Below are 11,848 nucleotides of genomic sequence, written 5' to 3' on the forward strand. Positions count from 1 at the left end.
GGGACGATTCCAGAAGTTGAGAGGAAGAACGTACACGGCATACCGAGGAACTGATCGCGACAATCACATTCGAGCGCCAAGAATGCCGTCTTCCAGCATGACCGATGAGGAGGCGGATCCATATCCGCTGCATACTGCCGCACGTGATGGTAAGGAGCTCACTGTGCGCAACTTTATCAAGCAAGACCGTACACTGGTCGCGAGGCGCGATGAGGACGGCAGGACACCTTTGTTCTGGGCTGTTTCGTCTGGACATGAGTCTATAGTGCAGGCACTTATTACCGCTGCAACTGATCCAGATGGGCAGCTGTCTTTGATTGACATTGACGATGTGGACGACGCCGGTGAGTTTATATGTTTCTCGTATCACGGCTGGCGAACTCGAACTCGACCTGGCTCCTGCTGGGATCTTGCGAGTATGTGTGCTGATCTTCAATCCAGGCTGGACTGTCACTCACATTGCCGCCTCGATCGGCTCACTCCCTGTACTCGACATCCTACTGCCGTATCATCCATCGCTGGACAAGCAGACCAGCGCTGGTCAAACACCACTTCACTATGCAGTGTCGCGCATGCGCTACGACGTGGTCAAGCGGTTACTCGAAGCCTTCCCTGGCGCTGTGCGGATACGAGACAAACAGGGTCTTGTTCCCTTGCATCGTGCAGCGTCAATTGGAAACATCCCCATGATTACTGAGCTTCTGAAGGCCAAGTCGCCGCTTGATCCAGCCGACAAGTCAGGCTGGACGCCGCTGTTCCATGCTTCCGCTGAGGGACATGGTGACGCCGCGCTGCTGTTGATCCGAACCGGAGCAGATACTCAAAAGATGGACCGCGAAGGGAGCACGTTTCTTGACGTCGCCGCTGACGAGAAGGTGAAAAAGTGGATCATCGATATGGCGGGCAGGGAGGGCATACGGCTGTAGGTCGCTGGAATGTGTGTATTTTACAGTCTAATGTCTTCCGCTTCTTGTTACAAAAGTATTTCTCTTACATGTGGTCGCGTAGTTGGCATATGAACCGGTGTTTCGTCGAAAAATAATTTGATTTTAGTATGATTATGCCACACTTGACGCGGAAGACGTTATTTTCTGCCGCAGAACTAAGTGCAACGTCATGGTTAGAATTTTTCTGATGTATAATACCGTATAAGATCGCACATACCTTCTTCAACGACTCGTAGATTGCCCATTTTTGAGTTGACAATTGCTTCCAGGTCGACTAGATTTTTCTGTAGCGTCGACACCTTGCTCTCGTAGAAAGTCGTTGCATCTTTTGGGTTCTATAGTGCACTTGTTAGCATATATCGCATGAAATGAGGTAGAATAGTGACTGCAGTACCTTTTCGACGTAGTATCCTGTGCCGACATCGACAAGGACGGTCTCTACGTCCTCCACAACACCAGGTACGTAAAGAGACGAGGTCAATGGCACCAGCACCTTCTTGTCTGGTCACACCCTCAGTTAGCAGCTAGCTTCTCAGAGAATATTTTCAGACGCAGTAGTGATCGCAGACCTTTGTTCTCCTCCCGGAACGTTTTGCTCACGGTCGCAATGCACTCTTCAAACTTCGCCTGCGCTTGCCGCAGTTGCTGGAACGACTGTGATAAATGCTCTAGCTCTTGCTCTAGCTGCGATTTCACTTCTGAAAGTTGCTGCGCCGACAGCGCTGTCAAATCAACTATTGAGCATAGTTAGTTCGACAGCCCAACAATACTACACGCGCATCTCGTATGCACATCCCCTGGCGACAAGCGTACCTGTCTTTTGCGCCGGTTCGGCTGGCATTTTGATATGCAGCAAGAAATAATAATTCGAGAAACTACCTCTGTTATGACCAAGGTATTCAAATAGGAGAGTGCTCGCCCGGCTGATGCGATAGCATCGAGAAGTTCTTGTCGAAAGCGTCAAACTCCCACTTCCTGGAATTTTCAGGCGCGCACAGCACATATCCAACCCGCCATCTACACGCTTGCACGGCCGAGACAGTTAACCGCGGAAGCCCACATGGATCCCGTGGATCAAGTCGAGGTACGTTTGTAGACTGTCGGGGCTAGTGATCCTTGCTAATTCCGAAACCAGCGGATTTCGAAGCGGAGCCGCGAGCTGTTCGGCACTGAGTACGGATTCTCGCTGGATTACAATGAGCCGATTAGGTACACGATTCTCATTACTGATCATTTATGTGGACAACGTCTAACTGAATTTTAGTCAACGCTTGAAATTCCGGTCCAAGATACTAGGCGAATATGTCTTTGCAAAGGAGCCTCTTCCAGAGCACATAGCAGCCAAGCTCCCACCGCCGCCTCGGTCATCAGCTAAACGCGACGAAGCACTAAGAAAGAATATCAGTCCTGTACTCAATGAGATCTTGCCACCGCCACCACCTCCGGGATCTCTTTTAACGACTACAGTCACAGCCACCACGGGCGCGTTAACGCTCCGAACTCAGAACGACACAGCGCCAGCAAGTTTCTCACAGTCAGCGCCAGCAAGTGCTACTAGCTCCACACAGATCGCGCTTCGGAGTCAGCCATTCAGTGGTTTTGAACAATCCTCATCATCGCGTGTGCTGGCAGAACGACGCGCAAATGTGACACAGATCAGACCGGAGTGGCATGCGCCTTGGAAGCTCATGCGCGTCATTTCCGGACATCTTGGCTGGGTCCGCAGTGTATGCGTGGAGCCGGACAATCAATGGTTTGCAACCGGAGCTGGTGACCGCACGATCAAGATCTGGGATTTAGCAAGCGGTACACTAAAGCTCACTCTGACGGGACACATCATGACCGTTCGTGGCCTTGCCGTGTCACCCCGCCATCCATACATGTTCAGTTGCGGCGAGGATAAGATGGTGAAGTGCTGGGATCTTGAACAGAACAAGGTTATTCGTCACTACCATGGCCATCTCAGCGGAGTATACGCTCTCGACTTGCATCCGACGCTGGATGTGCTGGTCACAGCCGGCCGTGATGGAGTGGCGCGAGTTTGGGATATGCGCACCAGAATGGCCGTTCATGTTCTCAGCGGACACAAGGGCACGGTGAGCGCCGTCAAATGCGAAGCCGAAGATCCACAAGTTATCACAGGAAGTATGGACACGCAAGTCCGACTATGGGACCTTGCGGCGGGCAAGACACAGACCGTCCTCACACATCATAAGAAGTCCGTCCGCGCACTAACAATGCATCCCACCGAGTTCACTTTTTCAAGTGGCAGCGCCGACAACATTAAGCAATGGAAACTACCCGAAGGCGCATTCATGCACAACTACGAACCGCAACATAACGCGATCATCAACACTCTGAGCACTAACAGCGACGGTGTGATGTTCAGCGGCGCAGATAACGGAAGTATGGCATTTTTCGACTGGAACACCGGACATAAATTTCAGGAGATCGACACAACAGCTGTGCCAGGCTCGCTGGACGCCGAAAATGGCATATTCGCATCCACTTTCGACCACACTGGTTTGCGTCTCATTACTTGCGAAGCGGACAAGAGTATCAAGATCTGGCGAGAAGATCCGGAAGCCACGCCGGAGACACATCCTGGCATAGAGTGGCGACCCAAACTTGGCCGTCAGAGGTACTAGTTGCCAGGCGTGCGCACGGAGGGGCACCTCTATGGATCCCCTGTTGCCGATGTAATGTATGATGGAGCTGTAGAAAATGAGCTTGTACCATAATTATCTTTCTGGATTGGGTGGAAGCGACGCGTCATCTGCGCCTGTACGGGACGCACGCTCATTCACAGTCCTTAGCGCCTTTTCCAGACGCGCTGTCTGCTCTATACCAGATAACTCACTTAGCTCACTGATTCTCCTCACCTGTCCAATGTTCTTAGACCGCACTAAAATGTTAGCTTACCTGCAAACTCTGAATAATTTTCCGTGACGGTATGTAGATCCGATACCATTGCACGGACGAGCAATCGCATCGATTCAAGCGCGGCGCGCAAGAGTCGTAGGGACGCAAGTTCCGCGTCGTCGTCAAAATCGTCGTCCTCTCCATGTGAAGAATCGGCCATACTTGGATCACTAAACAGGCACAGATGACGAGACCTCGACAACCTTGGAATAGTGGCCTTGTAGGATTCTCCTGTGAGCTCAAGCTCGTGTTTGTCCCAGCAACTCTAAATGACCCCGGTACCGGTGCGTGGGAAGATTTACGAACGCGTTTATGTGCTGTTCTTCCTCATTGCCATGCTGCGCTCCAGTAATGCCGCTTCGGTAGAAGCACGGGAGTTTCTGAGATCACAGGGGGAACTACTGAAATGGCCTGCGTACTTTCTCACTGTTTACGTGAAATTCAGTTTCGTATCGATTCTTGACGATGACGCCTAGATATGCGAGTTGGCTCAGGCGCTCTTTCGCTCATGTACTCGCGTTAGCAGCGATACCAGATGATGCAAAGCAACAAAACATATAGCTTATTGCTTTATCTTATCTTCCAATAAATCTTGCCATAATTGACGACCAAAAATTGCTGCAGGACAGTATATCGACAAAAAAAACTTGGACGACACCGGAATTGAACCGGGGACCCCCCGCATGCTAAGCGGATGTGATAACCAACTACACCAGACGCCCGCGTCTTGAAAAAGGATTTATCCAATTTAATATACGAGACTGTATCTATGATTGATATGAGCCGGGTAACTGTGCATTCTGGCGTCCCAACTGTTGTCGCGGGTCTCTGGCAACATAATGTAATGACTTAGCATTTGGCCTTATCGGAGACTTATCCATACAGTCACAGCCGACAACTATTCGGGTTACTTGTATCAAGTGTAAACCGTAGATTCGTTTGTCGCTGATAAAGTCGGTACTGTCGCTGGCTGTGCATTCGTTTGTACGCAGCTGATAGACTTAATCGAGTGCCGTTTTGAGATGAGCGCCTCCGATAAATGACTGGGCAGAGACAAATAAGGGCAGGGCTGCGTAAAGTCTGCGAATTAGCTCGCGAGATTTCAACCGCTCAGATGTAGGTCGGGAAGTTCGTCGGTCGATTGAAGCATCACCGTTTTGACAGGGCGAGCGTAGGTTGAGGAGTTCTGGAAGCGCTCTGTAGCCGCACTGTTCTGCACAAAAGTTCCGCACAGCCTTGTCATGCGCAATGCATATTCTGCTGAACCAAATTCGCCATGCCACACACTCCACAGCTCACAGTCCTTGGCGCAGCGTGCAGTTGTACCATTAGTTGATAGGAGCGTGTTAACACTTGCTTATAGGAATAAGTCTGTGTCTATATATATATCTTCTACACTCCTGGTTGTTGACAATAACTGCTGCCGAGGCGGCTATGGTACGGAATTACGTATGAAATTACAAGAGACGAGTCGCATGTAGCATACCATGTCTCAGACTTTAATGGGCTTGTGGCTTGTGCGCCGTAAAAAACTTGTGATACACGAGATGGCCAAGCACCGTCCGTGCAGATATGAGCGTGGGTGCGACAGTTTACAGACGCCGCGAATCGCATATGGCAAATCAATGAGACGCTCTGTGGTTTGCCAAGCATGTTGATTGTCTAGCATGGCTGCAACTGCTAGTAGTGCCATGCAAGTTAGAGTCAGTGGAACACCAGCAGTTCCTAGAAGGTCGTATGCACAGCTTGCAACGTGCGAGATTCAGTGGATTCCCGCAAGCAACGGGTCGGCAAAGATGGTCTCTCGGCTTTACTATATTTATATCAAGAGATAAAACAGAGTGCCAGTGCAACAAAATAGCCCGTGCCTTCAATTTTTGCTATTGAACTTCAGGTTATTTATTTATTCCCTTGTCTATATCATATTAGAACCAAGTACTTGAGAACTCGCAGTCGTCAAACCATGAGGTCTACATTAAGTGTGCATTACCGTTCAGAGTCACTGTTTGTATATTTCTAATACAGTATAGGCGCATTCTCATTCTCCTACACCATGGTAGTATTGCTCGCACTAGTTCTGCAACTTTTAGTTTCTGCATCTTTGTCCTTCGCACAACTGCACGCGTCGCAGTGTGTCGACTCCGACGGCTTCACATCCTGTATGAATGATGCATTGAACGTGAAGGTCAATTGCAAGACTACATGCTTTCCGCGCCAAGTGTTGGGATGGACATTTGCGTCAACAATTGTGGTTGTACAGAATCTCAAGGCGAACATTGACGGTGCTCTCAGCCACTGCTGGCATATGATATGGACTTTCTGATGTGAATATGGAAGAAGATCTAACCTTTACGTTACAGACCTATTCTCGTGAATACCAATCCTATATAGTCCAAAACAGCGCGCTTTGTGCTGAAGTTGGAATATATGGACTTATCCAGTCCCTTACAACCCCCGAGAAGATGCTCCAAATTCGTGCTCACGTCCGATTGCTACGTTGAGCACATATCTTTCTGATATCATGACCGATTTACCTGATTGCTCACCGTTGGACGAATACGAATCAGTATATTGTACCATGTGCTTCTTTAGCACATATATAAGCCTGTGAATGACAAGTTACGTTTATTTAACTATGACTGCTAACATTGTCGATAGCTTGGACAACTTATGCCCCGGGCTTAATCCGAATGACATAGATTCGGCTCTAGGTGGCTATGTTGACTCGATTTCTTCTATCTATGACAGCTGGATTGGTAATATTCCATGATTAACACCTACATGGAATTTAAGTATGTGTATGGCAACCGATTTTGGCATACTAATGCCTTCGTATAGCAACGATGTACAGCAATATTATGCTCCCAGCAATTTACCCAGCGGGACAGTTCATTTGTCGGCCATTCCCGGAACACTGGCAGCACCTCTTATGGATCTGCTCGGACATGGAAATTAGTTCCTGTCCTTATTTGGCGCTAGCTGCTGCAGATTACGACGTTTCTGGATCAGTGGTAACCACAGCGCCAGAAGTGATAATTACAATGGAGAGTTCAACCGCTTCAACGACTAGCAGCTCATCTTCGACGTCAATTACGACGGCTACAATGACGACTACTCCAGTGCGGACTACTAGTATCAATTCATGTTCGTTTTCGTCGACTTTGATGACTTCAATCTCGTCTCCTTCATCGTCGTCGTCTTCCTCCTCTTCGGTATCCTCATCGTCAGTCTTGCACGCCAATTCGACACGACCGACAAACGCACCGTTAACGAGTTCTCAAGCTGCTTCGTCTTCTGCAATTACGACGTCGGCATCACCATCTGCATCGCATGCAAGCCACTTTTGCTGCCCGTTACATTGTGAGTAATTTCCGTCGCCCGCGTGCAGTGTGCTAAATAGTGTTGACTTGATATACCTCGTGTTGTTGGTCTTTTGTGTCGGAGCAGTCGTTGTAATTGCGTGAGAGGCATTCCTGTATCTTACACATCGTAGTAAGAATTCCTGTAACTTATGTTACTGTGTCTAATCATAAGATTTTTTCATTTATTCATAAAATACAAGTGCGTTGAGCACACAATATAGTCTTCCAGTCCATATACCTGTTAAACCACGCCAAAATACGACACATCAAGATCTTGCACGCCAGCATCCAATTCCAAATACTCGTGAGACATCACTTTATTTTCCGTATAATCTGTGAGTTTCCGCGGCACTGCGCGACGCTTCGCCATCTGTACCCGTTGGACCTTCTCTGGAAGAATAGGTAGAGACGACATGCGCGTACCACTCAGATTCAGATGAACTAAATTCAGCGCAGCATGGGCCAAGTTGAGCCGGACAAGATCTGATCCCGCCAATGGAGCTATGTGGCCATTCGTCCAATGCAAACTTTGCAGGTTTGGACAGAGCTTCAGCATAGACTCAAAGTCCTGGGAGAGTACCGAGTGGCATTCTGCATCAATAATCAACTGTCTAATGTTTTCATGCTGTACATATGATGAACTATTTCCGAAGTTCAGTTTCAAGTGGCGCAAATACTTTTTCGGTTCCTTGCTCCAATAGCTATACACGCCGAAAGAAATAACGTTCGGGAATGCTCCGGAAAGCAATCGCCCCAACGGCATATCCAACGTAACCGTGCATAGCTCAAAGTACTGAATCTTTCTGTGCAAAGCAGACTTTTCGGTCATCCAAGCGTAGTACGACGGGCCAATTAATTTGTTCCACATAGAACAAAGGTTGGCATTAATTTCGAACGTCGTAACTAGGCTGTCAAAGTCAGATCTGCAGTATGCCTCTTCAACATCGCCAGGTGCTCCCATCACCATCGCATAAATACAAAGCTCAGATACTGGGTACTTTGACAGTTCAAACTTTTGTTCCTGCACTGGCATTTTCCTCACGATCATTACCTTCCGTTCTGGAGAATGATTATCGACAAGTCTCCAGAGTCTGAATTGAGCGCGAATGTTATCGCGCCATAACCTGGAAACGTGTTGCCATTTCGTCAGATCCAATAGCGACACATGGCTAAATATGAGCTCAATAATTTCAAAAGGAACTCTTTGCATCATGTCAGTGGGATTTAGCGCAATAGATTGTAATGTGGAGTTCGCGTCCAAGTCGGACTGTATCTCAGCTGGTCCAGAAAAGTTCTCCGTTGCACGATGCTGAGAATCAATCGTGATAGCCGAGCATTCACAGTCAAGCTCCATCTATCAATGGATAAGCAAGCTCGAGTAATCAATAACAATGAACAATGGTTACCATAGACCGAGCATCCTTGCGGTCAACTGCCTTAAGACCCGACAGCAACGTCTCTAACGCGAGATTATGTCTGCCAAGAAGTGCCTGAATTCTTGCTGCTTGGATATATCCGCTTCCATCACTAGGTCGAAGTTTCATTATTTGGAGCGCGTCGGCAAGCGCATTGTCATAGTCCTTCGTGAGTATGTAGCACAGTGATCGCTTCTTTAGCGATTCCACCTTCTCCTCGTCATCCACCAAGTCAGCGAAATCCTATGCTATGAGTCAGAGTTGCAATAGTGCGCTAGTCATTCTAATATTATGAAGAAACCAAACCTGAGTGTATAAGGTCACGGCGGCCCTATACTTTCGCTGTCCGGCTTCTACATCTCCAAGCTGGGAGTAATCGACGGGGTATCTAGCCAAAATCTTGGACCCCTTGTATAAGTGATATTTTTGTAGCCCTGATCCTATTCATGCAGTCAGCTCCCAGGATATATCGATATCGGACAGCAACACTGCGCGGTGTGTGGTTTGCTTGCGCCGATTTGGGAGATGACCTCGGCGCGGCGCGGCGCGTCGCGTTCGTGTGATCGGTTGCCCCTGAATTTAACGCGTCAGTGAATCCAACGATCGCTTGGATGCGTACACACGCAATTAGTGTTCATTTTTTCTAGTAACAGTGAAATGCAAAAGTGAGCCGATTGTCGCAGTGTGAACGACCAATCAAATAGAAAATGCCGCTGCCACCATAGTAGCAGAACGAGCCCCAGGACACTCTTCTAGTCACATGCTTGACCTGACTTGCATTACGTTTCTTCCAAGCCGTCGCAAACTTGTAGACCCACCGTTCTTACTACTGTACATAACGGTTCCCTTTTCCATGCACTTAATATCGGTATTGCTTTACCATAACGAGAATTCAGCAGGAACGCACAAATCATACCTACAATACTTCCTCTATATCACGCGAAATATACAACCATCGAGCCCATGTAAAGTCCCACGCAAATGCAACCCATAACCATATCACAGAGGCAGTACGTCTCAAAACCAAGTCGCGTACGTGTAATCCGCGTTCTCAGATACATCATGCTTGACCGTGATTCCGAGCCCTCTGATCCACGCCGACGACTCGACACTAATCTTGTTACACTTATTCATCACCAACATCTTCAGCCTCGCATGCGACACATCCTTGATCGGCGAACGATACCGCACCTGCGCGCGGCTGCTCGCAGCCAACACGCTTTCCCGCTTCAAAGGCGACGCCGGCCCCGGCCCTGCGAGGAGCGTGATTATTCCCGAAATCGTGATCGGCGTATTTGACACGTCAAGGTATTCAAGTCGTGGGAACGAAAAAAGGGCACCTACGGTCGCGTCGTCGAGCCAACCATTGTAACTCAGATCAAGCACACTGATGGAATGCCAATCCCGCACGAGGCTGCGGATGTATTCTGCCGACACGAGCGGGCACGCGCGTAGGTCTAGACGGAGTAATCTGTGAGGCTGTAGCCGGCTAAAGTAGCTGCGCAGCATAGACATGTCCAGTTTGTTCTGATGCGACAAGTCCAAGTGTACCAGGCTCTCGTACATGGCTGCAGGAAACGAATATCCCTGGACGTTCACTTCAACGTCCTCTCCGTTCATACGCGGATGTAGAGCACTGTAATAACCTGACAACAACAGCTTCTGGCATTTGCGCGACACAATTGGCGTCACCAACACTTTAGTGTCGCTCAAATCTAACTCTCTCAAATCCGGCGTCGCTTCTGCTAACTCCAAAGTAGTATGCGTACAATCACCCCATTTCTCCAGAGAGGCATGATTCAGACACAACCGCTGCAACTTTGGAAAACAGTTGATAAACTTCCAAAAGTGCTCTGTTTGTAGCATGTAATTATCCCCATCAATCGTGAGCTGCTGTAACGTGTTGAGCGGCGTCAATTTCTCGACAGTCATGTCTGCAAATCTTCTCTGTCGTTTATCGTACGATTTGTAAGCTTGAAAACTGTACAAGTTCGGAAATCGTCCAGAGGAAAGAAACGCCAACGTAACGATTAAATTCTCATTACTCATTTTCAAATGCTGCAGATTCGCAAACTTGAGAAACTGCTCATTGCTGAGAATGGCCTCCTTCCTCGAGAAAAACTGCATTTGGTCGTACATATGCAGTATTTTGAGCGAGTCGGACGCGACAGCATCGCAATATAGCTCGCCAATCAAAGTCTTAGTCATCATCGCCAGCGCCGGGATATACAACTCCGTAACGAATCCGCGCGCAAGCTGTAGCGAATCCTGCAGATGCATTTTCGTCACAACCGCACCTTTCCCGTAGTCGCGGAAATCAATAACCTGCCATAACCGTGAATTCGCGCGTATAGTGTCTCGCCACAGTTTTGACACGCGTTGAAATTTCACGACGTCTTTGAATCCGAGATAGCTGAAGATCATCTCGATTGTTTCGTACGGTAATATCCGCATCATGTCGACCGCCGCGGGAACAAGCGCTGCAGCTTTTTTTTCGTTTCCTTCCGCATTCGTAGATCCACTCTTATTTGTCCTCTTCTTATCAGAAGTTGAACGTTTCTTCCCGGACGCCTCATACCTCTTCCTTCTCGCAACTAGCGAACTCAATAACAACCGCAATTCCTGCCGCGCAGCAACGGATTCAATGGCTTTCATCCCGCGCATGCATACACTAATCGCCCGATCTTCGTGCCCCGTAAGCTTGTGTATCCTCGCAGCCCGGATATATCCCTTCGCGTTCTGATTGTCCTGGCTGATCATATCCCGCGCGTCGATCAAACCGTTCTGATAATCTCGCCCCAGCTCGTAACAGAGCGCCCGTTGGTCTAACTGCGATATTGTCGGTATTTTGTTTTCTTTCTTTAAAATTTCAAAGCCCTGAACTTGTTAGCCCGCTCTGTCGTCTCAATTGAGAGAGTCGTAGGAGGTGAGGACGGAGCTATACCTTCGTGTACAGAATCGCGGCCTCCGCGTACTTTTGCTGACGGTATTTTTGGTTCGCAAACCGCAAAAAATCCGCTGATACGAGTCCAGACATTGTGTATCAATATATACTGAGCACATTAATGGCCGGTATGTTCGTTGCGAAAGTCCGGAAGTGCAGCTACCGGGTGTAAGCACTGTCGGATTTGCGTACACGCGATCTCCGGGTAACTACTAAATTCACGATGCCCCCATGAACTGCCTAGTTGCATTTAGTGAG

General features: G+C 48.5%; 6 protein-coding genes across 6 annotated transcripts; 3 read left to right on the forward strand and 3 right to left on the reverse strand.

Annotated features, from left to right (window-relative positions):
• Nucleotides 1-97: 97 nt before the first annotated feature.
• V1518DRAFT_428731 (ankyrin repeat-containing domain protein) lies at nt 98-926 on the forward strand (the record flags this gene model as incomplete). Its single annotated transcript, XM_066906102.1, has 2 exons — nt 98-344; nt 442-926. The coding sequence occupies 2 exons, from the start codon at nt 98-100 to the stop codon at nt 924-926; spliced, it is 732 nt and encodes a 243-aa protein (XP_066758160.1).
• V1518DRAFT_420359 (Prefoldin) lies at nt 926-1,942 on the reverse strand. The gene is made up of 5 exons (XM_066904975.1): nt 1,761-1,942; nt 1,517-1,681; nt 1,342-1,448; nt 1,165-1,282; nt 926-1,102 (listed from the first exon to the last, which is right to left on the reverse strand). The coding sequence occupies exons 1-5, from the start codon at nt 1,786-1,788 to the stop codon at nt 1,059-1,061; spliced, it is 462 nt and encodes a 153-aa protein (XP_066758161.1). The 5' UTR covers nt 1,789-1,942; the 3' UTR covers nt 926-1,058.
• Nucleotides 1,892-3,800, forward strand: V1518DRAFT_420362 (WD40-repeat-containing domain protein). Its single transcript, XM_066904976.1, has 3 exons — nt 1,892-2,031; nt 2,083-2,156; nt 2,212-3,800. The coding sequence occupies exons 1-3, from the start codon at nt 2,008-2,010 to the stop codon at nt 3,593-3,595; spliced, it is 1,482 nt and encodes a 493-aa protein (XP_066758162.1). The 5' UTR covers nt 1,892-2,007; the 3' UTR covers nt 3,596-3,800.
• Nucleotides 3,801-6,313: 2,513 nt separating this feature from the next.
• V1518DRAFT_74266 (uncharacterized protein) lies at nt 6,314-7,355 on the forward strand. Its single transcript, XM_066906666.1, has 2 exons — nt 6,314-6,625; nt 6,708-7,355. The coding sequence occupies exons 1-2, from the start codon at nt 6,481-6,483 to the stop codon at nt 7,235-7,237; spliced, it is 675 nt and encodes a 224-aa protein (XP_066758163.1). The 5' UTR covers nt 6,314-6,480; the 3' UTR covers nt 7,238-7,355.
• Nucleotides 7,356-7,383: 28 nt separating this feature from the next.
• Nucleotides 7,384-9,160, reverse strand: V1518DRAFT_420372 (uncharacterized protein). Its single transcript, XM_066904977.1, has 2 exons — nt 8,638-9,160; nt 7,384-8,585 (listed from the first exon to the last, which is right to left on the reverse strand). The coding sequence occupies exons 1-2, from the start codon at nt 8,773-8,775 to the stop codon at nt 7,473-7,475; spliced, it is 1,251 nt and encodes a 416-aa protein (XP_066758164.1). The 5' UTR covers nt 8,776-9,160; the 3' UTR covers nt 7,384-7,472.
• Nucleotides 9,161-9,203: 43 nt separating this feature from the next.
• Nucleotides 9,204-11,757, reverse strand: V1518DRAFT_420374 (uncharacterized protein). Its single transcript, XM_066904978.1, has 2 exons — nt 11,591-11,757; nt 9,204-11,523 (listed from the first exon to the last, which is right to left on the reverse strand). The coding sequence occupies exons 1-2, from the start codon at nt 11,681-11,683 to the stop codon at nt 9,664-9,666; spliced, it is 1,953 nt and encodes a 650-aa protein (XP_066758165.1). The 5' UTR covers nt 11,684-11,757; the 3' UTR covers nt 9,204-9,663.
• Between the last annotated feature and the right edge of the window lie 91 nt (nt 11,758-11,848).

Source organism: Limtongia smithiae, assembly GCF_038497785.1.
Source record: "Limtongia smithiae strain NRRL Y-17922 unplaced genomic scaffold V1518scaffold_10, whole genome shotgun sequence".
Classification (NCBI taxonomy): domain Eukaryota; kingdom Fungi; phylum Ascomycota; class Lipomycetes; order Lipomycetales; family Lipomycetaceae; genus Limtongia; species Limtongia smithiae.